A 27,924-nucleotide genomic window follows, 5' to 3' on the forward strand; every position below is an offset into this window, starting at 1 on the left:
TCATCCTGATACCAAAGCCTGGCAGAGACACAACAAAAAAAGAGAATTTTAGACCAATAACTCTGATGAACATCGATGCAAAAATCCTCAATAAAATACTGGCAAACTGGATTCAGCAGCACATCAAAAAGCTTATCCACCATGATCAAGTGGGCTTCATCCCTGGGATGCAAGGCTGGTTCAACATTCGCAAATCAATAAACGTAATCCAGCATATAAACAGAACCAAAGACAAGAACCACATGATTATCTCAATAGATGCAGAAAAGGCTTTTGACAAAATTCAACAGCCCTTCATGCTAAAAACGCTCAATAAATTTGGTATTGAGGGAACGTACCTCAAAATAATAAGAGCTATTTATGACAAACCCACAGCCAATATCATACTGAATGGGCAAAAACTGGAAAAATTCCCTTTGAAAACTGGCACAAGACAGGGATGTCCTCTCTCACCACTCCTATTCAACATAGTGTTGGAAGTTCTGGCTAGGGCAATCAAGCAAGAGAAAGAAATCAAGGGTATTCAGTTAGGAAAAGAAGAAGTCAAATTGTCCCTCTGTGCAGATGACATGATTGTATATTTAGAAAACCCCATCGTCTCAACCCAAAATCTCCTTAAGCTGATAAACAACTTCAGCAAAGTCTCAGGATACAAAATTAATGTGCAAAAATCACAAGCATTCTTATACACCAGTAACAGACAAACAGAGAGCCAAATCATGAATGAACTTCCATTCAGAATTGCTTCAAAGAGAATAAAATACCTAGGAATCCAACTTACAGGGATGTAAAGGACCTCTTCAAGGAGAACTACAAACCACTGCTCAGTGAAATCAAAGAGGACACAAACAAATGGAAGAACATACCATGCTCATGGATAGGAAGAATCAATATCGTGAAAATGGCCATACTGCCCAAGGTGATTTATAGATTCAAGGCCATCCCCATCAAGCTACCAATGACTTTCTTCACAGAATTGGAAAAAACGGCTTTAAAGTTCATATGGAACCAAAAAAGAGCCCGCATTGCCAAGACAATCCTAAGTCAAAAGGACAAAGCTGGAGGCGTCACGCTACCTGACTTCAAACTATACTACAAGGCTACAGTAACCAAAACAGCATGGTACTGGTACCAAAACAGAGATATAGACCAATGGAACAGAACAGAGTCCTCAGAAATAATACCACACATCTACAGCCATCTGATCTTTGACAAACCTGAGAGAAACAAGAATGGGGAAAGGATTCCCTATTTAATAATGGTGCTGGGAAAATTGGCTAGCTATAAGTAGAAAGCTGAAACTGGATCCTTTCCTTACTCCTTATATGAAGATTAATTCAAGATGGATTAGAGACTTAAATGTTAGACCTAATACCATAAAAACCCTAGAAGAAAACCTAGGTAATACGATTCAGGACATAGGCATGGGCAAGGACTTCATGTCTAAAACACCAAAAGCAACAGCAGCAAAAGCCAAAATTGACAAATGGGATCTAATTAAACTAAAGAGCTTCTGCACAGCAAAAGAAACTACCATCAGAATGAACAGGCAACCTACAGAATGGGAGAAAATTTTTGCAATCTACTCATCCGACAAAGGGCTAATATCCAGAATCTACAAAGAACTCAAACAAATATACAAGAAAAAAACAAACAACCTCATCAAAAAGTGGGGAAAGGATATGAACAGACATTTCTCAAAAGAAGACATTCACACAGCCAACAGACACATGAAAAAATGCTCATCATCACTGGCCATCAGAGAAATGCAAATCAAAACCACAATGAGATACCATCTCACACCAGTTAGAATGGAATCATTAAAAAGTCAGGAAACAACAGGTGCTGGAGAGGATGTGGAGAAATAGGAACACTTTTACACTGTTGGTGGGATTGTAAACTAATTCAACCATTATGGAAAACAGTATGGCAATTCCTCAAGGATCTAGAACTAGATGTACCATATGACCCAGCCATCCCACTACTGCGTATATACCCAAAGGATTATAAATCATGCTGCTATAAAGACACATGCACACGTATGTTTATTGCGGCACTATTCACAATAGCAAAGACTTGGAATCAACCCAAATGTCCATCTGTGACAGACTGGATTAAGAAAATGTGGCACATATACACCATGGAATACTATGCAGCCATAAAAAAGGATGAGTTTGTGTCCTTTGTAGGGACATGGATGCAACTGGAAACCATCATTCTTAGCAAACTATCACAAGAACAGAAAACCAAACACCGCATGTTCTCACTCATAGGTGGGAACTGAACAATGAGATCACTTGGACTCAGGAAGGGGAACATCACACACCGGGGCCTATCATGGGGAGGGGGGAGGGGGGAGGGATTGCATTGGGAGTTATACCTGTTATAAATGATGAATTGATGGGTGCTGACGAGTTGATGGGTGCAGCACACCAACATGGCACAAGTATACATATGTAACAAACCTGCACATTATGCACATGTACCCTAGAACTTAAAGTATAATAAAAAAAAAAAAAGAAAATCTCAATTTTTGTATGTGAAATCTTCTGATTTTTAAAAGGTGAATAATTAAAGATTTTAAAGCATTGAAACATTAGGCAGACCAAAGAAAATATGTCTATGGGCCAAATATAACCTGAGGATTTACAATTTGCCACCTCTAGTCTTGTTATCAAAATGTGGTACAACATCTGACACAAGAAGGTGCTCAAAATATATGCTTAATAAGTAAATCAAGGAGTGAATAAATGAACATATACATACCTACACAATTGTTGCTATCATCAGAGACAGTCAAAATATATGATGACTGGTGTTTTCTCAATATGGAAAACTAGACATCAGTAGTAAAGGGGTATCACTGAGTAAACGAATCTTTACACAATTCAGGAAGAGCTTTACCTTTGCACCTGTTGGTGGAGAAGTCAAGATAGTACTGTGGGGCACAGCTCTCGTACTGACATTCCCCAAAGAGCAGAACCTTGTTTGGATCTCGGCAGGAGGTACAGCTGGCCTGTGAATCACAGCTTCCACACTGTGTGTTGCATGCTGAGCAGACAGGAAAAGGAAATGACCGGATGATTACAATTGCAAATACTGAAGCACTGATCAAACCTAGACAGATGTTACATAGGAACAAAGCCTTGCTCCAACCTGCTCCACATTTCATTATGGCTCATAGCCCTCCCCTGTGATCAACAAAAACAGAAAATATTAGTTTCCAAAATAGAAAAGGGTAATCTTATTTTACAAAGAATACAAATTGCAAACCCAAGAATGGAAATCCCATATCCAAATTGCTCTGTGATTCAGCAACAGAATTTATGCTTACTCTAAGATCCCTGGAATTACAATTCAGAACTTAAACCTTATTTCTTCAGGAATCAAGCCCCCTTTAGTCCATAATGTAGATTCAGGTTTTTGTGTGATACCAACATTAAAATTAGGCACCAGCTTTACTGGGGAGCTTGGGAATCCCCATACTTTAAGATGCAAAGGACTTGAAGGTGAACTGGTTGACTGATTTGCCTAGTTACAACTCTTATAAGCCAGTCACGTAACTCTGACATTCAGGGATGATCCCCCAATCTGGTCATGCTTCCATCTTCCCTCATTTAACAACTGGCATTTCTCCATCAACGTAGTTTTTCATGCCAGAAACCTCGGAGTCTATCTTGACACCTCTCTTTCCCCGACTCCTAATCCAATTATTCACTGGATCCTATTTATTCAAACTCCAATATAACTCTCAGAACTTTTCACTTTTTTCCATATCCACAAATGCCAATATTTCTAAGCCATCATCATCCCATGCTGAACTACTATCACAGCCTCCTAATTGGTTTCTCCATCTCCGCTCTGACCCCCTTGCAATCTATTTTCCATGCATCTACCAGAGTGGCTTTTAAAATTCATACAGCTCAGGTTTCCGAGTACACTTTCGCCTTCAAACTCAATGTCGTTTTTCAATCCTGGAAAATTTCCAGCCATCATTTCTGCAAATATTGCTCTTCTACCATTCCCTCCATTCTCTCCACCTGGAAATCCTATTATAACATGCATATTTGAATCCTCTTAATATAATCTCTGAGTCTTTAACTCTTACTCATTCTTCAGTCTCTTCTTCTGGGACCGTTGTTAACTTTCTATTCTAAAACAGACCTTCCATTACAGCATCCTGTACATATTTTTCATGCCATGTATAGCAATTGCCATTTGAGTGATTATTCGATTAACATTTGTATCTTTTAGGCTGCAAACTTCAAGAAAGAAAATAGCAGGTCTATTTTGTTCATTGTAATGTTAGTCAGCACCTAGCTTGTTATCTGTCATATTATAGGTGTTCAGTAAACACTTGCTACATAAATGAAATAAAGCTAGATATTGCGTAAGATATATACAACCACCAGCATTTCTGTCTCTTTCGGAAATCTTCCCTAAGTATGTGTCAGAGGAAAAGTTCACAGAGAAACCCAGTGAGTTTTAGATCTATATGATATCAAAGTATATGGCACAGTGCAAGAAAACTACCTCCCTGAAAAAAAAAAAAATCACATGCTATTGTTTCACCTACAAAGAAAGACATTGCTATAAAATATTCATTAGAATATGTATATTGGCAATTTAAGGTCCTGGGAAATTTCTAGACTGGATTTCCATTTCTAATTATTTTCAATAATTAGAAAAGAATAGTTTAACTGTTGTAAACTTAGGTGAGACCAAATTTTTATCCTTTTTTTTTTTGCTAGAATTTTTATGCATGGTGTATCTTAATTTTGGCAAAGAGTTTGATAGAGATTCCAAAAATAAACTTGTGAATACAAAAATGAAGACCTACTAGTTGTAAGTGGATTTGAAGGTGGTTGAAAAGCATACTCAAAATGTGATCAGCAAATCTTTATAATTGATAAAAATAGTGTCCGCAGTAGAGTATCACATTAATCAAACCTTAAATTCTTGCTTGATCAATATTTTTATCCATGACTTTAATGGAAACAAAGAAACCATGTCAATAATATTTAAATACACCACATGCACCTATATAGGAAACATACATATAAGTTTCACCAGCTGGAAGAACAACAGTTCAGTTACCTTAACCAGTTGAAATCATGAACCTACAGTAATCAAGTGAAATAAGCAGAACTCTAAGAAAAGTCCCGCATTTATGTTCTAAAACCAACTGTACAAATACAGAATGAAGAAGACCTGCTTAGAAAGCAGTTGCTATGGAAAAAATATCTAAGATTTTTAGTCAATAACAGGCCTGATAGTAACCAAAAATGTGATATGCAATGTAAGGTCAGCCGGTCCTCCTTTCTTGACATAGAGCTGCAAAACGAGGTCCCCGAATGCCAGTTTCCCAGCCAGGGGTCAAGGCCAATTCCTTGCCCTAGTGTCTGAGGGTTTCCTATGACTTACTTCCACCTGCCTCTGTGTTCCTGAATCTTTTTTCTTCTTTTTTGAGACAGTTCTCACTCTGTCACCCTGTCACCCAGGCTGGAGTGTGGTGGCATGAACACAGCTCACTGTAGCCTCTACCTCCTGGGCTCAAGCAATCCTCCCGCTTCAGATTCTCATATTGCTGGGTCCACAGGCACATGCCGCCACCGTGTCCAGCTTATTTTTTAACTTTTTCTAGAGACAGGATCTCACTTTTTTGCCCAGGCTGGTCTCAAACTCCTGGCCGCAAATGATCCTCCCACCGTGCCCTCCCAAAGAGCTGGGATTACAGGTGTGAGCCACTGTGCCCGGCCTGAATCTTTGCACAGAGTACTCATCCACCCTTGGAACCTTGATGTATACCTCAGCCCCTTCACTCACTTCTAAAAGAAATGGATTCATGCTGAGCATTTTGGATAGCTGGAAGACTTTATGGAGGATTTGGAGGGGCATGGTAGTGTCACATTGAGAAACAGGTGGCTTCAAGGACTTCTTCCTCTTACCCTTTCCAAAGTAATGAGTAAATGGCTTACCCTGTCTGACACAGAGCAGTTCTGTAGGTACCAACGTCCCTCGGGTTCTCAGCTTCCATGGTATTACATTCAGACCCCATAAAGTACTTACTAGTCCTGACGCAGACATCTTGGTGTAGCCACACCTGGAGTAGCAGGGGTAGTTCTCTGAGGCCAGTGACCCCCATAGCAAATGCAGGAGGACGGTGAAAAAGGTGACAGAGTGCACCAGAAATCAGTGAGGGAAGCTGGGATGTCCAGTAACCATCACAACTGCGATGTGCTGTAAGGAGTGAGGGACCTCACAGTGTAGGGGTTCAATCACCTTCTTAAACAGACCTGTTTTCTGCTGTAAGTCTCAGAAATAGTCATTCACTCCTGCTTCAATACTCCATTGGCTCTAGGTCTACATGGCACAGAGATATCCAAGTGGGGAATGATAGTTAATTTCACACTTTGGAAAGTAATCGTGTGAATGAAGGAAGAAGCTTATTCTATATCATTTTGGAGGCAAGTTTTAGGGCCAATTAAAAACAACTGTCCCGCAACTCCAGCTCCCCAGCAGTGGAACAGGCTTTCTTCTGTGGAAGTCTGTGGAGGTGAGTGAGAAACAGTCTCTGCACTGGTGCAAGATTGGCTTGAGTAACTCTGGAACTCTCCTCCAATACCAAAGCACTATGGTTTCAAGTACTCAGAACCTTACATATCATCTCTTTTTTAAAGTTCCTACCTCAACTGGTGACCCTTAAATTTTTTAATTCAATTAATAGTACATCCTCTCGAAAGATTCCTGTAACTAGAATATCTAGAAAGCTCTCCAGTCCTTACTTCCTTCAATAATTTGGTTATGAATGCCTCCCTTAATATCCCTTAATACTGATTACATTTCCTCAAAAGCCCTTATTGCAGAATTTCTAAAATTGGCAGGCTTATAATTGTCTATAATTATGAGTATTAGAATAGAACATTGTTGAATTTTTTTTTTCTTTGAGACCGAGTCTTGCTCTGTCACCCAGGCTGGAGTGCAATGGCACGATCTCAGCTCACTGAAGCCTCTGCCTCCCAGGTTCAAGCGATTCACCTGCCTCAGCACCCCCCGAGTAGCTGGAATTACAGGTATGCACCACCATGCCCTGCTAGTTTTTTTGTATTTTTAGTAGAGATGGGGTTTCACCATGTGGCCAGGCTGTTTTTGTTTTTTTTTTTTTTTTTTTTTAACCTACTAGAAACTCAAATATCCCAACGTAGGAGCATACTTTTTCAATCTTAGAATGAAATTTAAGGACTAAACTTAGGAAATTCTTAATCCAACTGAAATATTCTATGACATTCTATTTACATGGGATGATAGCAAATGTGTTTGTGCAGAGGCCACCCTGCACCAAGACAAAAACTTCCCAGAAGAGAACTATTTCAATGCAATGTATTTTTGTTACCTATACTTCATACAATGGATTCTATTTTTTCTTTTGAACTTTTATTTCTGTGATTCCAGTGCTGTGAAGAGCCTCATAAATCTAAGTCACTATTTCTCCACCAACACTCTCTTGCTCTTGAATAGAACATGGAAGTATTTCATTCCTGTCTCTTGTATTACAGAATCTACAGATTCTGGCAGACAGTTGATACATACAAAGCAAAGTTTTTGTTACAAAAGCAATCTTCCCACTGGTCCAAAAAAATTTGTTTTTAGATCTCCAGTACCTCCACAGATGATGCAAAAGGGTGAGTTCCATATAACTAATGCAAATCTTTGCAAGGATCTCAATAAACTAACAGTAATATCTATCATCCTATCTATAAAATAGAAATATCTTTACTACTTTATTTGCCTCTCATTTTAGATGATGATGATAAAAACAAAACAACGGTTAATCAATTCTGACAACTTATTCTCCACTATGGTCTATATTAAATGTAACAACAATAGGATGTAAGTACTGTTATAATCTTCCTTTCACACACACAAAAAAAGAAACTGAGGCCTAGTGGTTAATTGGCTTGTTCAAGGTCATAAAGCTCTAAGTAGCAGTTAGGATTTGAACTTCAGTTCTCTGACTCTAGAGCCCACTCTCCTAACCACTACTGCACAATTCCTTCAGCATGGTATCCCCTAGAACACACAACTGAAATATCACCACTATATTTGTTAAGTGTCATTTTCAAAAGTATAACAATTTTTTGTTTTTGCAAATGACACTTTGGTGCCTGAGATAAAATAAGCGGCATCAGCCTATCATAAATGTTCCTTCATCTATGAAGGATATCTTATTTTTTTTTTCAGAGAGATTTACCCATTCCCTAATAGAATATCCTAACTCTTTGTTTGTGCCTAACTCAAGGTAATTAATCATATTCAGACTTACTTGAGAAATAAGACATCTATACAAGTAACTCCCATACAAGTCCAAATAACTACTGTTTAGGCAGAAATGGATATTTCCAGCATGCAAAGCCTGTACACTGTCAATATTCACAAATACACGTAGAAAACAAATTCAATCCAGAGAAGTGCTTAGTCCACCGACTGTGTACTAGAGCAAGTTCCACTCTCTGCCTACGGTCATAGAATGGGATTGCTGAGAAAAACTATAAAGATGAAACAAACTAACACTTTTATTTTTTAAATGAGATAACCTGGACAGAGGAGTTAACAACCTGCCCAAGATCACACAGCTGGCACTTACAGAAGAGACCCTACCGCCAAGCCCAGCACTTTTGATTAGGCCGATATCTGAGCTACAATCTGTTAATGGCAACCTTATTGCCTTTGTAGATTGGATTTCTTCCTTTTATAAAAATAAAGGCTACCAGGTGAGAAGATGGAAGAACCTCACATTTCTTTCAATGGCTTCAGAAAGGCAGGAAAGGAAGGAAAGGAGAGAAGGTTCATTGGAAAAACCTACGCTGGCAAACGTGATCGTCATCAAGATAGTGCCCAGGGAAGCAGGTGGTGCTGCAGGTGCCAGTGTGGGACAGCATGAGGTTGGTGTCACATGAGGAGCAGGAGAAAGGTCCTCTGCCCTGGCAGGTTCTGCACGAGGAGTGACATTCTGCAGAGGAAAAAGAGACATAACAGAAACCATGATGTCAGATTCTCTTCCAAGCAGCATCCCAAGTGTGGGTAATAAAGTCCCAACATTGAGAACCTTGGCAGGTCTGGTTTACAGTCCCATGGCATACTTCCTGCCTCTGCTCTCTCTTAGGAAAGGTCAAGCCTTCCCAGCTACTGCCCGAAGAGAATCTCGGGTAGCAGCTCCAGCTCCTGAGTCCAGCACTTACTCACTTTTACAAGCTCCTCTCTCTGCATAGTATCCTGAAGGGCAGTCAGGAACACAGTGGTCCCCGAGCAGCAGGTAGCGGGCATTGTGGCACCTCAGGCAGATGCTCCCGGTGTTGTGATCAGCTGCACAGTGCTGGCACAGGGGATGGCAGTCTGGAAGGGGAAGGGGAGCAGAGAGAAGGCATGGGTGTTCATGAGCACAAAGTCTCATCACTGCACAAAGGGCAGAAGAGATTTCAATTACAAACACTGCAGCTGACAGCTGGAGAGTAGCCCAAAGGCAGTGTATATCAGTAAAGTAGAAGCTTGGGACCTGTACAAATTGTGTGTTTGAGGTTTTTAGCAAATGGCCAGGCCCAGCACAGTGACTGAGTTTTCATCCCTTTCCAATGGAATGACCTTTAGATACGAGGGTGCCACGTGATACATACTTGCTAGGAGTATAGAGAGAACTTCCTGACTAACAGAAGCAGTAAGATCAATACTATCAATATCTCCCCTGGGGATCTGAGACTGGAGTGCAGCTTCCCCCACCCCCTTCACAGTAATAGAGGCAGGAGGCAGAGAAATTCTAGGAGGACAGGGCAGGTCCTTGGTGAAGCCCCATCTTCACCATAAAACAACAACAACAAAAAACAGCCTGAAACCCATGACAGAAAGTCCAAAGTAAGAACTTCTATTCCTCTTTGCCCACCCTCTCCCAATTGGTTCTTTCTGAATCATGCCTTTTTACCAATTGAATGTTGCTTTTTCCAAAACTACCTATGGCATGCCCCACCCCCATCTTGTGCCCATAAAGACCCCAGACTCAGTCAGTAGTGGGGAGACAGCCTGACTTTGGGGAAGAGACAACCTGATTTTGGGGGAAGATGACCTGTCCTTCTCGTTCCCTCTCCAGCTCCCCTCTCTTCTGAGAAATGTTTTCATCACTCAATAAAATTCTCCACTTTTACCATCATTCAATTTTCTGTCTAATCCCATTCTTCTTCAACACTGGACAAGAGCTTGGGGCCCACCAAGTGCTGGTACCCAGAAAAGGCTGTCACACCAGCCCTTTGCCCTCACCAGCAGAGGGCAACTGCCTCAGCAACAAGGCAAGAGGCCAAATGAGCTGCTAACACACCACCATCTGTCAGACTGCAGATGGCGAAACTAAAAGAGCACTATAACACCGCTTCTGGGGCTTCAGGGTCATGGGTACCCTCACCTGGATGCCACCACGTTTCCCTTGAGGTGACATGCCTGGTTTGGCTGCAGGCCCCCCATGGCACTTGCTCTTGTGTCAGTGCCCTGAGAGGCCAGCTGGATCCTGCACTCACTAACTCACATGTTTCTCCCACAAGGGGCTGAGCACAGCAGGCTGAGCAGATGAGGCGCCGCTGCCATGAGTCTGGCAAAGAAGCTGAGAAAAATTCTGCATCAACAGGGCACCTGAGCCCTCTGCAAGGCTCCTTGTCACAGATTTGGCCTTCCGGAGTCAGTATACCAGTCTCAGCCTTCAGTATGAATGGACTGGGGTGAGTAAATAATTGGATTGAGTTGCTGGAATATTTTGGTCTTTAGAGATAAAGTTATGAAGAAGAGTTGTGAGTTGAAAACTCATTTTTATGACCCAATACATAGTGCATAGTAGCTCTGTAATGCCAGTTGGGATTAAAGCTATAAAACAAATTATTTTGTCCAGACAGCACTGTCTCTTGTTCTCATTCACATGATAGTCATTCTTTAATAAAGAACTTGATTGTGTTCAGCTTCCTTTGTAGGTGAAAACTTCCTGCTTTCAAGTGGTAATTACTCTTTAAGTCCCATTTATCATCCTTTATCCCAAAGGCAGGAGAAACCCCACAAATCTCAATTTACCCACCTAAACTGAAAAAGGAGTAAGATCTAGAAAAAAGAAAAGAAAGAGTTCTGGTTATGGGGCCTTCCCATCTTCCCCTGTAGGATTCAAAGCATTTCTTTGTACTCACTAATGCACCACCCATGGCCTCAAAATGTCTTGTTTCATCTCAAGGCTTGTAGTAGAGACTGTGATTTCTAGCAAAATCCATGTTGGTAAAACAGATTCCTGCCCCTGAAATCTGTTAAAAACAGGTCTTTCTCTGTACACTGTTGTTGATCCTAACTGTTGATCATCTGGATGTGTTCCCTGCACATGAAGCAGATCTCCCTTTCATGTCCAGTGCCCACTCATCCACATGAGAACCCTTCAGAGGACCTTCATACTCATCCCAGAAGTTAAGCCACAGAAGTCTGACTCAAAAATGCTGAATCTTTTGGCAGCATACAAACTAACAGTCCCCAACCTTTCTCTGAACTTTGGGAGTTACAAATTACAAGCAGCCTATGCCAATATTAGGAACAATTCATGATATCCTGAGAGCCAAATTAATCCTCATTTCAGTCCTTCAGTAAACTACAAAGGAAATTATGACTACATTGAGGGAAATACGAGAAGGAGGCTACTTTCCCCAGATTTGGTGTATGGTTTCCACATAATGCCAAGCCCTTTGTTCTCTCTTCCCTATGCCTTCCTCACAGTGCCAGGAGCACAATCCCAGTTGTGCAAAGGGAAATTTAAAAAGCTTCAAAAGTTGCAAGAGCAAATGAAGGTGATAGTGTTTTATGATTACCTTAACAAGTGGGTAAATGTTAGGATTGGAAACCTAGGGAACACTACAGATTCAAGGCTCCGTTATTTGAAAAGTTATGGCCTATCCTCTTTAAAGCAATTTCTTCCAGAGCTTTCTGAACTTGGGCATGCATCAACAAGATCTGCAGGTGTTCAGTGGTCTAAAGACTAGTTGCATCTAACAGATGCTTTCTCTAGCATGCAATTAGAGAAACATAAAAGAATAATCACCCAGGGGATGCTTTCAAGAGAAAGTAAGCAGACTCCTGTAGTATTTTGTGGGTACAACAAATAAGTATTTATGGATTTATCTGATCTTGGGATCTCTGTTTAAATAAGGAGTGTAACGTGTGTTAATTATTCTAAAGGAAACTGGAGCCAGGTTGTGGACATTCCTTCCCCCTCACCCAGCAGTGCTTTTAAACCCTTACTACTCTTCTGAAGTCACTACCCCACTCTGCCCACCCATTCATGTCTTCCCAGGTGATCTCATCTACATCATTAAGCAGAGCATCCTGCATTCATTCCTTTCAACCTCAAAACACCTATTCCTATTTTTATTTCATTTCCTCCCTTCTCCCAGGATAAAATGGCTAATGCCTACACCTATATTCTTGATCCAATTTTCAATATTATTCCACCTGTTTTCCCCTCTCTCTTTTCAACCTCAACTTCCAACCATGCTCTCCATTGCCTACTGTCCTAAAAACTTCTCTCTACAAACAACTCATCTCTTGCCTTCCCTTAACTACCCAGCTTCCTTGCCCCTCTAACTCCTCACTTCATTGTTATCTGTTTTCAAAATATTTTACTGTGGTATTGCTCTTGAAACGGTCTCTGATGGCCTCTTAAGGACCAGATCTAATGGCCTCCTCTAATTCCTTATCCTACCTGAAATCTCTGCAACACAAGGCACTGTTGACCAGGCAGCCTTTCCCGTTAAAACTCTCTCTTCTCAGCCTGAGTGACACAGGTGCTTTTCTTGGCGGGGTTCTCTTTCTGTGCCTCTGACGACTTATAAATATACAAGTTCCTTACAGCCTTTAACTTTTTCTATCCTCCTAATCAAGTCTCTGGAGATCTTAAACCAGACATGGCTGTTTGGTAGATTTGGGTACACAGACGCCAGAAATCAATGGAAAGGTCTGAAGAGTTTCAGAGACTCTGAAATTACTCAGGGCCTCTGCTTCCTTCCACAGCTCCATGTTAAGCCATAAGAAGGCATCCGATCAGTCCCCAGACATATATTGCATGATGCAGTGAGTGCTCAGAGTCAATGGAGAAATCAGTACACGACACCTGAAAATATAAAATGATCAACTCCAAGTTGACCAACACATCACATTTATCCAAGTTAGTTTATAGTTTTACCTCACACAGGAGATTATAAACACTCAAGTGTGGAAAGTTAAACTATCTAACTCTTTTTGTTCACTACCTGTATTCATTCTATGGTTTAAAAAGTCATGCTGAACACCTGATCCTGTGAATAGACTCATTCCAAAGCAACAACCTGAGTGGGACCCATGTTAATCCACTCATGCAAACTTTCCTTCCCAGCTCCATCATATGCAATCCCCCAACAGAAGGCCAATTATATAATTAGACTCTCAAGGTTGGTTGACTGATTTTTATTAAATCAAGCTGAAAAGAATAATAAGTCCCCAAAACCTAGGGAACACTTTTGTCGTCAGAGGCTTGAAGTCAAAATCTCTTTGTAGGAGAGAGTTTCTTGGGAGACCTCAAAATGAGTAACGATCTGCACAGAGAGAAGCCAGAAATCAGAGCAACAAGGGCTTGAGAATTAATACCAATGTTCTGACTTACAACCAGAAAAGTATAGTTCCCTAAGGCAGACTACAAAACTCAGGCAAGACAGGCTATGAGTAGCCGGTCCCACAGGGCACCACCTGCGAGCAGGCTTCAGGTACAAGTCCAGGACTGCTGTGATCTACACAGAAGGGCTGAGCAGGTTCAGACAGGGATCTAAGGGTTTTATTTTTCTGACTACAAAGTAAGCCACGGAAGAGAGGGAAACATGAAAAATATTTTTACAAAGTATAAATAATCATAAAAATCACCCTAAGCATGGTTTTTCGGGGTCAATAACTACTAACATTGACATTTTTTTTTTAGTGCTTTCTCTATACAATTTTACATACAGAGATTTTTACATAGATTAGATTAGATTAAATGTGGGCATTATAGTACCTTTTTTACTCAATATCATCAGCATTCCCACATGTCATTAGGGACTCTGTAAACATCATTTTTAGCAGCTACATCATATTCCAGTATTAAGTAAGCAAACAAGAAAATCATTTTCTTACAGTTTGAACATTTACTTACAATTTGTCTCCATTTTTATAATTAAGGCTATGATAACATTTTTGTGCATAAATCTTTGTCTGCATCTCAGATTATTTCCTAAAGGACAATGCCAAAAGGGTACAATTCATATTATTATTACAGTTTACATTTACTGAGCTCTGAATATACATTGGGCAAAATATTAATTATTATAAACACATAATTTCACTTGAAGAGAAAAAGTAGGCAATGTTACTATCCCCATTTTATAAATGAGGAAACTGAGACCTGAAAGGTTAAGTCATTTGCTTTACATATATCATAAACAGACTAAGTCCAGAGCATACACTTTTAAGCACTACAAGCATGAAAAAATTTAAAATTCTTAATTGATATTATAAATTTCATTCCAGAAAGTTCCTATTGATTTATAATTTAAGAGCTATTTATGAGACTGTTTCATCATCAGAATTTTGCCAGCACTAAAAAATTTAAAAATGGTAAACCAATCTTGGTTAAATTGGTTGGTGAAAATTGGGGTTATGTCATTGTTTTACTTCATATTTCTTTTATTATAATCGAGGTTGAGTATGAAAAACATTTTTTTTCATCAAAACAATAAAAACATTCCAATGGCTACTATACTCCTACAATTTTCAGCATGGTGGGGGAAATGATTCTGGATATATCATTTTAATTGAGTATTTAAGATGCACAATCAAAGAATAAACTGAGGCATCAATCAGTGAGTTCCTTCCTCATCCACTGTCACTATCCCCCATTGGACCAGGAAGTATGGGGTTATCATGTGTTCCCAAAGTTATCAAAATCAGATCTACAAAGACACTATACTTATAGAACCCAGGGCACAGAAGATAGAAAGAAAAATGGTCTTTTTTTGTTTGGTAAGACAAGGTGTCCCTCTGTTGCCCACACTGGAGTACAGTGGCAAAATCATAGCTCACTGAAACCTCAAACTCAGGGCCCTAGGATCCTCCTGCTTCAGTCTCTTGAGTAGCTGGACCTATAGGTGTGTACCACTGGGTCCACCTAATCCTTTTATTTTTCATGCAGACAGGAGTCTCACTATATTGCCCAGATTGGTGTCAAACTCCTGGCCTCAAGCAATCTTCCCTCCTTGGCTTCCCAAAGTGATGGGATTACAGGTATGAGCCACCTCACCTGGCCGAAAAAGTTCTTGAATGTGCATTGGAACTAATAGACCCATGCCCTCCCTGATCAACACAACCCCTACACTCTCCATCTCCCTACCCCAACCTAAAAAACCTTCAAACTGAAGGGGAAGAAAAAGCAGAGACACCACTCCCTTTGCTCCTGCCTGCCCCTCTTATAGAACAGGTTGGAAGTAACCCAGTAGAATGTTTGAGTCCAATAGTAGAGTGGACTTGGGCTATGTTTCTTGCCTTAAAGAGGGCTGTCTCCAAATTCTGTCATGGGGACAGTGTGCTGAGCAACCTGAAAACATGGTGGACACTGAGGTGCAGGACTGGCATGAGACTGTTACAAACATCCTGTAGAATGCTACAGGGATAATGATAGGGTGCCATGAAAGTACATAGCAGGGGTACCAACTTAGTCCAGGGGCCAGGGAAGACCTCCCAGAGGAGGCTGAGACAAGAACACTGGTGGCAGTTAGCTGCAAGAGGAGCAGGGCAGGGGGAGAATGTTTGGAAAGGGTTCCAAGAGGAGGGAAAGCTTAGGCAACCCGGCAGTTGAACAGAACAGGATGCCTTCAAGGAATGGAGAAAAGTTCAACATGGCTGGATCTTAAAGAACACACAAAAGAGCCACTCAGACCTGAGCAGGCCAGTTTTGCAAAACATTGTAAGTCATGGAAAGGAGTCTGGATTTTATGGTAAAGGCAATTGGGAACCTCTCTCTCTCTCTCTTTCTCTCTCTCTCTCTCTCTCTCTCTCTCTCTGTGTGTGTGTGTGTGTGTGTGTGTGTGTGCGCGCGTGCGCGCGCACGCATGTGTCTTTTTTCAGTTTCTTTACTGAGGTCTCTGTGTTTTTATTATAGATTTAAATGAGAATGTTTTTTATATGAAAGGCAACTCATGTTAGGAGAAGACATCAAACCAAAGCAGAAAACTAACAATCTAAGAAAACTCTGACATACAGCAGCTCTTGCCATGAGACCCTTGCTGGAGAAGAAAAGCAGGCTCCTTACTGTTCTCTCCCCTACCAGCCTCCTCCCCTCCATTACATCTGCAGAAGCTCCTTTTCTGACAAAAACATCCCTCTGCTGAATTGTTCTCAGGGGGCTTATGCTAGAGTAGGCACATTAAGAATTTTATAATGCAAATACATGAAAACTATTATGACCAGGAATGGAGATCCTTGAGAAGGAAGAAAAACACACTTGTGGTTTTTCTTTGCATGACTGGGGAAGGCCTTTTCACTCATGGACAGTTCTCAAAACTCCTTTTAAAAGGAAAACAAAGTAGAATTTGGCCAAATCAGTGGTACCTGGTAGGTAGCTCCCACACAGTTGTTAGAGGGGGAAAAATAAGTTATTGGAGTAAAAATACTAGGAAATTGTGGAGAATTTGAAGGCCTACAAAAAAGGGCAATGTGGGTTGCATTACCTGATTTTCAAAATCCACTTGAGGTCAGGAGAAAAAGAGCGCTACCTGGGCTGCAGTTGTGACAACTGCCAACTGCCTTGTCAGTTACAATTGGAGATAATAAGGAGAGAGAACTACCCCCATGGCCAGCCAAATGTATTAATTATACAATCTAAACATAATTAAGACGTGGCATGAGCCCCACATCTAGGCACTATGGGAGGTAACTATGTGACCCAATAAACTGCCACGACACCAGTCATTTTACTCACAGTAAAGTCTATGGGCATATTTTCTACAAACCAGTCTGATTTGGAGGCAACTCTTGAATTCTTCTCATTTGGTGGTAACCGTCTGATGAACCCTCTAATTCAGATCTTTGATGGCCCCACACCATAGGAGCACATCTGTCAGAAACTGTGTCCTTACAATGGCAGCGTCCTCAGAGAGACCAACAAATTCCGGGGTGAATTCCCCTTAAATACCCCAGTCTGCCATCCGTGCCTGTTCCTGCCCACAGGTGATATTGAAAACTATTTCACAGGACACCGTAGAGGAAGTGTATATGGTCATTGCTTAACTTGTATCAGACTGCAGTTACTAAAACAAGAGAATTGAATTTCCAACCCATCACTCTAGCAGCTTCTGCAAGGATTAATGTCCCATCCAAAAAACCCCATCTGTGCAGTAAGGCATCTGCATCTGACCTTCCTGCCTGCAATCAAAAAAAGAGAGGCTGACCTCAAATATGTTGAAATAGGGAGCATGTATCTGTCAATTGCTTAAAAACAGTGCCTATTCTGGAGCCCGTCCCTCAGATTCCTCCCGCTACTTCTCAGTAAGTAAATTCTTGTTTGTCACTATTGCAATTACAGTAAAGAGTCTTTAAATATACGACTCATTAAGAGTCACAAGGAAAGAAGAGAGGCCCAGGATACATTTACGCTTAGGCTGTTTCAGATTACTGATGTATAATAAGTATGTGAGTTGGGGGTGGGGGCACAGATGGAATTCCAGTTGTTTGTGTATATACCACCTTGCTAATAAAAGCAGTGAATTAGCACTGTAAACAAGCAAATTAATAAACACATTACAAGGCAGCCTGAAAAATGGAGTATTAGCTCCAGCTGAAATAAATGCATTTATTGTTTTTAAGCAAGCAGAAGATTCCATTTGTTTTCTAAATATGCACAGCATGTAGACATGCTAGAAATTTAAACAGATAAAAAATTAATATTTAGACTCAGCAGCTGTAGAATCCTCTAATATGTCACCCTGCAGCTGTGAGGAAATTGCATGTGGTCATCACTATATGATGCTTTCTTCAAATCACAAAGGCTCTGCTTCAAGGATCAGTGAGGATTACCCACAATCATGATGGATGGAAGCACATGGCAGTGAAATAATTTATTTCACATCTTTGGAGCAAAATCAAAAAAGCTTGAAGATATTAAAGTAAATGTGTACTGTCGACACAATGGCTTTGGATGTTGGTTTTATGGAGCAGTGACTCCTCAGCTGATAAATAATGATCTATAAAGACAAATTTAGACACACAGTGAGATTTTTAATAATGTCCTGTCAGTCCATTAGGTTCTTAATGCAACCACATTAAGTGCATTTGGAAGCGGTTAAAATAATCAGCACTTGTAACTGTTCTTCGTCAGGTGAAAAAGAAATGATTTCATGCCAAACTCAGGGCCTTTAAAGGGCATCGAATTTGAATTCTAATGCCACTTTTAAAATTGATGCGTTTCTGCTTGTGAGATAAGTATGACAGGAATCCAGAAAATAATATACAGATGACAGAAGAAAAAAAACACCCTATCTCTTTCCCTTTTGATCATTACTTTGTGCTCAGTCCACCCATAAGCTCTTAGAAATCACGTATTCTTTTTAGAGGCTTTGAGTTAGTACAAAAGCTACAAAACAAAACAAAACCAACCAACCAAGTGAGACTTCTTTCTTCAGTGTCTGTGGCTATTGCTTTACTCTTAAAAAACTAACCAAAGAAAACATGACAACAGAATGACCTTCATGTTATAGGGCAGTGATTTCTACTTAGTGTTGACAAACTCACCAATGTGTTGGGAAGGCTGCCGTAGGAGCCAAGGAAACAGCTTGAAGTGGGGAGGGTAGGGGGAGGTGGCGAGTGGCAGTGTCAAATGTAAAAGCAAAGCTCTAGGTTTTGGTGCCAGCTTGCACTGCCAACAAGGTGTCAGGAGTATCACTCTTACCATGTATCTCGAAGTTTTGTAGCCAATTTATGTTTTACTCGGTTTAGTTCCACAGTAGAAAACAGTTCACTTCAATTAACATTTATGGCAAGTCAGCTGAGTATGAGGCACTGTGGAAGGTACTATAGGGTTGAATCAGACTTGAATCCTTCTCTCAAGATGCTTAGGGATGGCAAACACACACACACATACACATCCCAAATGCAACAGGTGTCAAGGATCAGAGAATATTTTATCCAAAGTGAATAAGAGGAACTTGACCTTGAGTGTTCATTTGATGTTTGCAGATAGTGCCAGCTGAGGACATCGTTGTTAGTAGGCAAGAACATGTAACAGCACAGAGGCACACAGGAACGGAGCAGTGTGGCGTGGGGAAGAAAACCAGCATGGCTGGAGCCTTGGACGTTCACAGGGGAACCAAGGAAATCAGGGACCTTGAAAATCAGGGTGAAGGATTTACAGCTAATGCAATGGGCAATGGGAAGGCATTGACAAGTTTTGAGTGTCAAAGAGTGTTTTATAAACCAAAGTTGATATTCAAGAAAGGTCTCCTCCTCCTCCTGGGAAGGACTAGGAGAGCTTTAGTGAGGAAGAGCCTCTAGCAGAAAGAGAAAAACATGTCTGTCATCTGAGAAAGAAGAGCTTGGAGTTTTTGCAGCAGAAACAGAGATATGCTATATCTATGAGATATGGCAGTGATTCCAATATGGAAGACGAGTTGTAAAGAAGCAAAAGTAACACAATGGTTTTGAATTGTGCCAATTGAAAAATCAGTAGTAGAGGGACAAGGAAGTCAAGAGAAGGAAGAAAAGCACCTGTGGAGGTAGGAGGGATGAAGATGAAGGGTTTTCTTTGGAGATTTCCTGTGATCAGATGTCCAGCAGGAAGAGAGAAATGAGGATCTGGAGGGGATTATCACACGCACTTGGGATGAAATCTAAAGAGAAAATAGAAATGAAGATTTAAGTTGTGAAAGACACAAGGACCCTGGAGGCAAGAAGATGGGGGGAGGAAAAGGAGCAGGAAAAACGAAGAGAAAAGGAGGGAGAGGAATGTGTAAGCAGAAGAGGAAACACCTGACTGGAGAGATCAGCTCAGGAAGGCAGATGGGCTCTGGGACACCGGGGAAGGAGCTCCCCGGGGCAGAATGAGGGAGCTCCTTTCTCAAAGGAAGGAAAAAGAGGTAATAGAAGAGAAAGATATTTGAGAAGAAAAGATGAGGTTTGTTTGTTTTGTCTTATCAGATAATATAAATCTTCTAAACAAAAAAAGAAAGCAGAGTTGTAGACTGAGAGTGAAGTGAGAGCGTAGGGAGTGCGTGAGAAGGCCATGAGGGTCAAAACCACAAAGCATCAAAAAGAAGTGAATACAATGATGTCGAGAAGCAGAGAGAGTCTTATGGAAACTAGATCAGTGATGAAGGCTGATGACACAGCGATCACATATGTGCCCTCTGAAGTGCACTCCTTGGATTCAGAGCCCAGCTCCGGGGCTTACTAGCTGTGACACTTTGGGTAAGTGGGTTAACATCTCTAATCTCATCTCTAATCTTACCTTGGCCTGTAAAATGCAGATGGTACTAATCACAGGACCAAATTCCTGTGCTTGCAGACAGAATTAAGTGACATAATATATGTGACAAACTGGTATACAACGAGTGTTCAATAAACATGAGTTATTATTCCTTATCTGTAGTGGGTCCAATCAGAATTGACATTGATGCTGATGCTCATGTTTGCAATCAATTCACTGTTTTTACCTACTAAAAGTAAGCCACAGAAATTCACGGGTGTGTAAAAGCAGGTAAACATAGCCTTAGCAGTTTTGCTACCTTCAGTACTGAAGAAGATAACCTGTAAGTCTCAATTCAGCTGTGTTCTTTCAACATACACTCACAGAAACCTTCCCTGCAATTCAAGCCCTGACCTATAGTTATTAGGAAGAAACAGCAATCCTGACTTCATTGGGAGCTTTTACAAGCTGAAAGCTTACAAGTAAGGTCCTTCTCTCATTATGAAAGCTAAGGAAGGTATTGTTTGGTAAAAGTCACATGAAGGAGAAAATACAATTTTTTTTTTTATTATTATTTAGGAAGGATTCAATTTAAGCATAGGTCATGTTCTTTTTTCCTGAAAGGAAAAGCTCAAAAAACTAATAAATGCCTTGAAATATTCAATCATCCCTTTGCAGACAGACAGATCTCTTAAATAAAACAAAATTTGGGAGAACAAGGAAGAGACAATCATTGAAAGTTCTGTAGAGAGGGTGGATATGCAATTCATGGTTCAAGCAATAAGAGATAGGGTGACAAGATGAGAAATAAGAAAAGAAAGTGCATTACAAAAAAAGAAGATAAGGAAAATAAAGAAGCAAGTGTTAAAAAAATAGAAGACACAAGCAAATTGAAAAAAATGCAGAGATAGAAGAACAGGACTAGATGGAATAAAGAGGAAGGTGAAAAAGAAGAGATAAGAACCAAAATATGGCTCACACTAAGAAGAAAGATCCTGTTGTGATTATCGTACGAGGCATTAGAAGAGGATTAGACATGAGGAGAGCTGATTCAAGTCCTTAATTCTACCCAACAGTTCTTGAGGACCATCCAAGTGCTAGCTTGGCACTCTACTGAGTCTTAATTCACCAGTCAACAAAATGGGAATTACTAGCATTTCCATTTCTTCAGGGGGGCTTCTGGGGATGATTAAAGGAGAAGATCCATGAGAAAATGCTTTGAATATTATAAAACTTCATAAACACACCATTACTAGTATTAGTAATGACATGAAACACATATCTAATCACAGCTGTAGCCTTGGAAGTCATGGACCAACCAGTAAATCTATCACCTGCTTTTTATGGCCCAGATCCACAACAGGAAAACGGCCAAGTTAAGGTACTCAAACACAACAGAAAATGACTTAAGCATTAAAAATGACAATTATGTAGATTCTTCCAATATTTGCCAACATATGGAAATATGTCACTTAAAGTGATATTTTAGAGAACAGAACAAAGAAATATAGTAGCTGTTGACTACAATTGAAAACAATGCATGTATGTATATATTGAAAAAGAAAGTAAATGTGGAGTGATATAAATTATTAAAATTTAGTATGCATTAATGTTTTTCTTTGAAGCTTATTCATTTAATAAGGATCAAATACAATGGGAATGCATGTACACATGGCAGTCTAAATCAGCTTCCTTAGCATTTAAAACAGACCAGCAAGTCCGTGCAATGTTTCCCAACAATGCCTCTCCAAACCATTCTATTTATCACACTGACTTTTAACTCGCCAATCAAGTAATCCACCTACCAATCTGCTTTTTAATTCACCAACCAAAAAAAAAAAAATCATTCTTGAACCCCGATTGTGTGCAAGCAATTGTACTTGCATCATGGAGTACAAAATGGTTGAATATGTGGACTCTGGAATCACATTCTCTGGGTTCAAATCTTGGATCAATCATTCCTGACTTTATCATTTGGAGTCAGTACTTAACCTCTCTTAGCCAGTTTCAGTTTCCTTATATGTAAAAATGGGGATAAAATTAGTACCTACCTTCGAGGATCATTGTGAATGTTAAATGGCAAAATATATTCAAAGCAATTAGCACAGCACTTTTCATATGATAAGCCCTCAGAACTGGCACCTATTATTAGATACCCATGAAAAGATCACTCACAGAGAACGTGAGCTGATCAAAGCCCAAGTGCTAGGTAAATGGCAGAAATAATCAGCATACTAGAAATTCTAACAGGGGAGATGCCAAGAAGAAGCTGGTCCTGGAGGGGAGGGAATCTGAGCCAGGCACTGAGGGATGGATGGGTAGGATTTGGTGATCAAAATAAGGCAACAACTGCTACATGTTTAAAGTCGATGGCTCTTTTCTTCCTTTCCTTTCCATTTATAACTGCAGAAGCAGCCACAGCAAGATGTAGGGCGGTGCCAATCCACCTCCCCCGCACGGTAGAAGCTGCTTTAAAACAGAACTGGCTCTCACTTCTCTGGCTTCCAGTCACTGTGTCTGAAGGGGAGACAGAGAGCTGGTGGCCTGGCTCATACAGGGCTCCCTCCCGGGTACTTAATTATGTTCAACTTGAACTGGGTTTCCCCTCGCGTTATTCAGTGTTGCAGTTGTATCAGCTTATTCCAAAATAAAGACGTGTTGCTCTTTAACTTTGAGCAATTTTACTTTTTCACCACATTTTTAGGGCCCTTCTTTCAGAAATGGTGACAATAAATGGGGAAAATCATGGAAAGGACTCAAAAGTGTTTATGATGTGGAAGAAAAATGTTAACAGCAATGCTCTTCAGCAGGCAAAACGGTGGCAAACACGCACCTCCTTGGGTGACCCCTCTGCCTGCCCACAGAGAAAAGAAAGAAGGAAGGGTGGAAGGGAGAGAGGGAGAGAGGGAGAGATGGAGGGAAGTCAGTTGGTCCACAACCTGTGTACGGGTTCATAATTTTCTTTTACCTTTAGCAGGTGCAAACCAATTGTTCCAAGTATTAATATCAGTTAGTTCAGAACTTCTAAAATATTGTTCTGCATACTACTGGCTAACCCTGTAAGAGGCTATAATAAAGGCAAGGGGTCCTCAGTGCTTGGGAAATGATGTTCAGCCATCTTCATCTTAAAGATTCACGGTGCACATATGTATTTTTAAGGTTCTCAGAAATCCTGCAATAAAGAAAGTTGTTTACCTTCATGTAACCAAGTCAACCCCAAATTTATCTGGCCAGGAGGTTTTTTTGTTTTTGTTTTTGTTTTTTTTGAGACGGAGTCTCGCTCTGTTGCCCAGGCTGGAGTGCAGTGGCCGGATCTCAGCTCACTGCAAGCTCCGCCTCCCGGGTTCACGCCATTCTCCTGCCTCAGCCTCCCGAGTAGCTGGGACTACAGGCGCCCGCCACCTCGCCCGGCTAGTTTTTTTGTATTTTTTAGTAGAGACGGGGTTTCACTGTGTTAGTCAGGATGGTCTCGATCTCCTGACCTCGTGATCCGCCCGTCTCGGCCTCCCAAAGTGCTGGGATTACAGGCTTGAGCCACCGCGCCCGGCCTGTTTTTGTTTTTGTTACATGTAACACCTATTAACCATTGTTTAGAATTTGAGTTCTGCGGAATAGGAATACAATATGAAAATACTCAAAGTAATATTTCTTTACTGATACTTGTCTTCTTTTGCTTACATTCTCACACAGATTTGTGGAAAGAGCAAACTCACATTTAAAAAAATACTTCATGAACAATAACAATTTGTTAATCACCCAGACTTTCACTACCCCCCCCCCAAAAAAAAAACTATTTTAATTTTTCAGGTCTTCCCCTCTGCAATATTACCCTTGATATTATCTTCTTTCTATATAAGAACTCAAAAACACAGCCATCCCATCAGGCAGTCCACAAAACTCAAAGCATTTTTTAAAGAAACACATTTGCATGTGGACATTCCCCCTCCCCACCCCAGGTTTTTATCTGTTTTCCTTTTAATTCTTACCCTATTGTATGAACAAGAGAAAGCTTTTAGCTGAGAAAAAGAAATGAAGAAAGCACCTTAGCCTTTGGAGTTTTCTGTTAATATTGTTGAGATGTGGGCAAAAAAAAAAAAAATTCAATCTATGACAGAAGAAAACCTGGCTTTTCATAGCATAGAACCCTGTCTCCCGCAATTATGCACAGCTGCCTCTCACCTCAGTTCATTTATCTTTGTTGAAAACCTTCAGCTGTGGCCTAAATCTCACATACTTTATATTTGCTTTGATAGACTTGGAGGAAGAAACCCCACACATATGCCATCTTCATATGTGAGACACACTGAGGTTACTGGACCTGCTCCCAGGATGGGTTTACTCTTGTCAGTGTGCTAGATTCTGTCATTTTCTTTTTTAAACAGCTACAGTACAATTATGAGGTCTCCAATGATGATCTCAGGTATGAGTCAAATAGAGAATGCATCCCGAGAGGAAACCTTGCCACTCTGGAGGCGCTCGGACATACACAAAAGAGCAGGTAGAGACAGTCCTTCTCCGAGACTTCCTATGAGCTAGGACTTCCCAAGGACACGGAGAGGACATTCCACTGCCGGCCCCGCACAAGGTAGATTATCCTCAGCTTTGCCTGTCTGTCATCACATGGTTAATCCTAATACCTTCCTGAGTTTAGATAAAAGTCACCTAAACATTCTCTGAGGTTAACTATGACCTGACTGAGGGAATACTTTAGTTAAAAACAATTCCAGGACTTTCAGTTCAGGTCAACACTGAGAAAGGAGACAAGCTCCTAGTAGCTATAGTAAGAAACCTGTCCACTTATACCTTTAACCTCCTCCTAGAGAGACACTCTGGGATGTCCAACTGTCACCCCAAATTCAACTTGGCCACATTCAAGCACACTGGTTTCCTCACTGCCTCTCAGATCTATTCCTACCCTTGGTAAATGGTACTCCCATCCCTCGAATTTCTGTGACCAGAAACCTGGAAACTATCTGCAAAGTTCCTTCTCCCTTACCCCCCAGGGCCGAGGGAGCACCAACCTCTGTTGCTTCTATTACATTAAATCATATGAAATTGCCACTTGGACCATCTTGCAGACAAAACAGCAACCTGAGATGAGTCAACCTAACATACTATTAATACCTGGTGAAATCATGACCCCTTCTCTTTATCCCCTCAGCAGCATTCTCATTAAAGGATTTCTGTCATCTGGATTACCGTGGTTACCTCCTAAAGAACTTTCTGCTTCATTCTTTTCCTCCAAGCCATCTTCCGCAGATCTTTCTCTTCACAGAAATGCAATCGCGACACCTCCCAGAACCTTCAAGGCATCCCCACGGGTGTGCCAAGGCCCTACAGACCAGTCCTGCTCCCTCCTACTTCAACTCCCACCACTCTCATAGGACTCAACTCTTTATGGATGTCTCAACAGATAATCCTCTTTGGCCCATTTCCTGAAATGTTCTGCCTCCAAAGTTCCAAACTCTTCTAATTCTCACTATCTTTAAAATCACCGCAGTTGTGACATCCTCCGGAAAGCTTTCATACCCACCCCACACACTCATATACACAGCCTCCAGTGTGGGTCAGGGTCCTGTCCCACAGGCTCATCTCATCTCCTGTGCTGTGCACAGAGTACCACAGCAATATTACACTAAATACACACTCCCTTCTGTTATGGGCTGAATTAGTTCCCCCAAAATTCATGTGTTGAGGCCCTATCCCAGTACCTCAGAATGTCTGAAGTTGGATATAGGGCCTTTAAGGAGGTAATTAAGTTAAAATAAGGATATTAAGGGATGGGTCCTGATCCAGTGTGACCAATATAGCTATAAGAAGAGAAGATTAGGACATGCAGAAAAAACCAGGGGCACATGTGCACAGAGGAGCCAGCAAGAGGGCCGTCATCTGCAAGCTAAGGAGAGCGGCCTCCGAGGAAGCCAAGCCTGCAGGTACCTTGATCATGGACTTCCAGCCTTCAAAACTTGGAGAAAATAAATTTCCATTGTTTCAGCCACCCAGTCTGTGATATTTTGGTATGGAAGCCCTAGCAAACTAACACCTTCATTCACTAAAGAGTCCATTTTTCGTATACAAGCACCATATCTGATTTGTCTTTACATCCCCAGAGTCCAGCACAATGCCTGGCATGGAGCAAGGGCTTGACAAATGTTTGATAATACATGAGTGAAGGCATTGCAGTGCTACAGAGGAAAGTAGGGGTGTTTAGAAAAGTCATACACTTAGTGAAAAAGTAAACTTTGGTGTCAGCACAGTTCTCTGAAACTTCAATAACTGAAATTACTGATCAAACTTTTCTATAATAAATACTATTACACCAGTCTTTAATCAACAAATGATTTCTAAGCACCAGACAATGGTTACCTCATTTAAAACCATTATTTAACATACCCAATTCCCAGGACAACCAAGATTTTCCTTTTCAGTTTATTTTGTTAGGACCTGCTCTTCAAGGGTTGGGGACTCCAGATTGTTTAGCTCAGTCCCATGATTCTCATTCTAAAGGTTCCCTATTAGCCTTAAAAAATTAATGCAAGTCCTAATCACCTAATTCACTATCAAAGAACACTCTGGACATTAGAGGGAACAGAGCTCATTAAAAATTAAATTTTTTGAATCTCCTTATATAAACATGTATTTTTAAAATATGCCCTAGCATAAAATTTTTAGGGCCCACATTCTGAGTTAGATTTTAAATAAAAAAGCCATCATGAAGGATATAATTCAGGTCCTACCTTCTAACTCTTCGCCCTGACTCTAATCTCTCCTTGTGTTGGTCCATTTTCCATGCAGCTTGCAGGTTTCTTGTCTTAAGACACCCTTAGTCAAGCTACAGTCCTTTCCAAAACTCTCATGGCCCTATTGCTCACAAGATCTAGTCAAAACTTTTTGGCCTGAAACTTTGAGCTCTCTATACACTGGTTTGAATTTAAATTTCCCAACCATTTTATCTAATATGCTTTAATACCAACCATGCTTTTCATCCAGGTTAGATGACTCACTAGTCATGAGTGGCCCATGTGCTATACTTGCTGGGCCTGTCTCCTGCTGAAACCATGCTCAGAAAGCCCAGCAGAGCTCCCTCTGTCTCACAGGATCCTGGTTATTCCTCTGGAAGTATTTTGGGTTCCCCCCCCCGACCCCCGCATAATGCCTTCCATATCCTGTTACTTCTTCCTACCTTGAACTCCTACAGCCCTTATTACTGGTTGGTGTTACTGTCCCTAAATTGCTCTGTACTATTTGTTAGCTATGCTTGTGTCTTTGGTTCACCTCCTTAGGTAGCCTGGAAGACCTCTGTATCCCCCTCAAACATCAACTTGGCACCTGTGCTCAGTGGGTTCTCAGTAAATATCTACCAATATGCTTTAGCCATGTAGGGAGCCATTTAATTCTCAGAGTAG

At 40.8% G+C, this 27,924-nt stretch overlaps 1 protein-coding gene across 1 annotated transcript in view; it reads right to left on the reverse strand.

Moving 5' to 3' along the window:
- FRAS1 (Fraser extracellular matrix complex subunit 1) overlaps positions 1-27,924 on the reverse strand; it is a 478,911-nt gene that overhangs the window by 200,427 nt on the left and 250,560 nt on the right. The window contains exons 21-23 of the mRNA XM_033214331.1: positions 9,244-9,393; positions 8,864-9,010; positions 2,905-3,051 (exon numbers count right to left, since the gene is read on the reverse strand). Coding sequence (XP_033070222.1) covers positions 2,905-3,051; positions 8,864-9,010; positions 9,244-9,393 — 444 coding nt within the window. The remainder of the gene's footprint in view (positions 1-2,904; positions 3,052-8,863; positions 9,011-9,243; positions 9,394-27,924) is intronic.

This window comes from Trachypithecus francoisi, unplaced genomic scaffold (genome assembly GCF_009764315.1).
Source record: "Trachypithecus francoisi isolate TF-2019V2 unplaced genomic scaffold, Tfra_2.0 Lachesis_group1, whole genome shotgun sequence".
Taxonomy (NCBI): Eukaryota; Metazoa; Chordata; class Mammalia; order Primates; family Cercopithecidae; genus Trachypithecus; species Trachypithecus francoisi.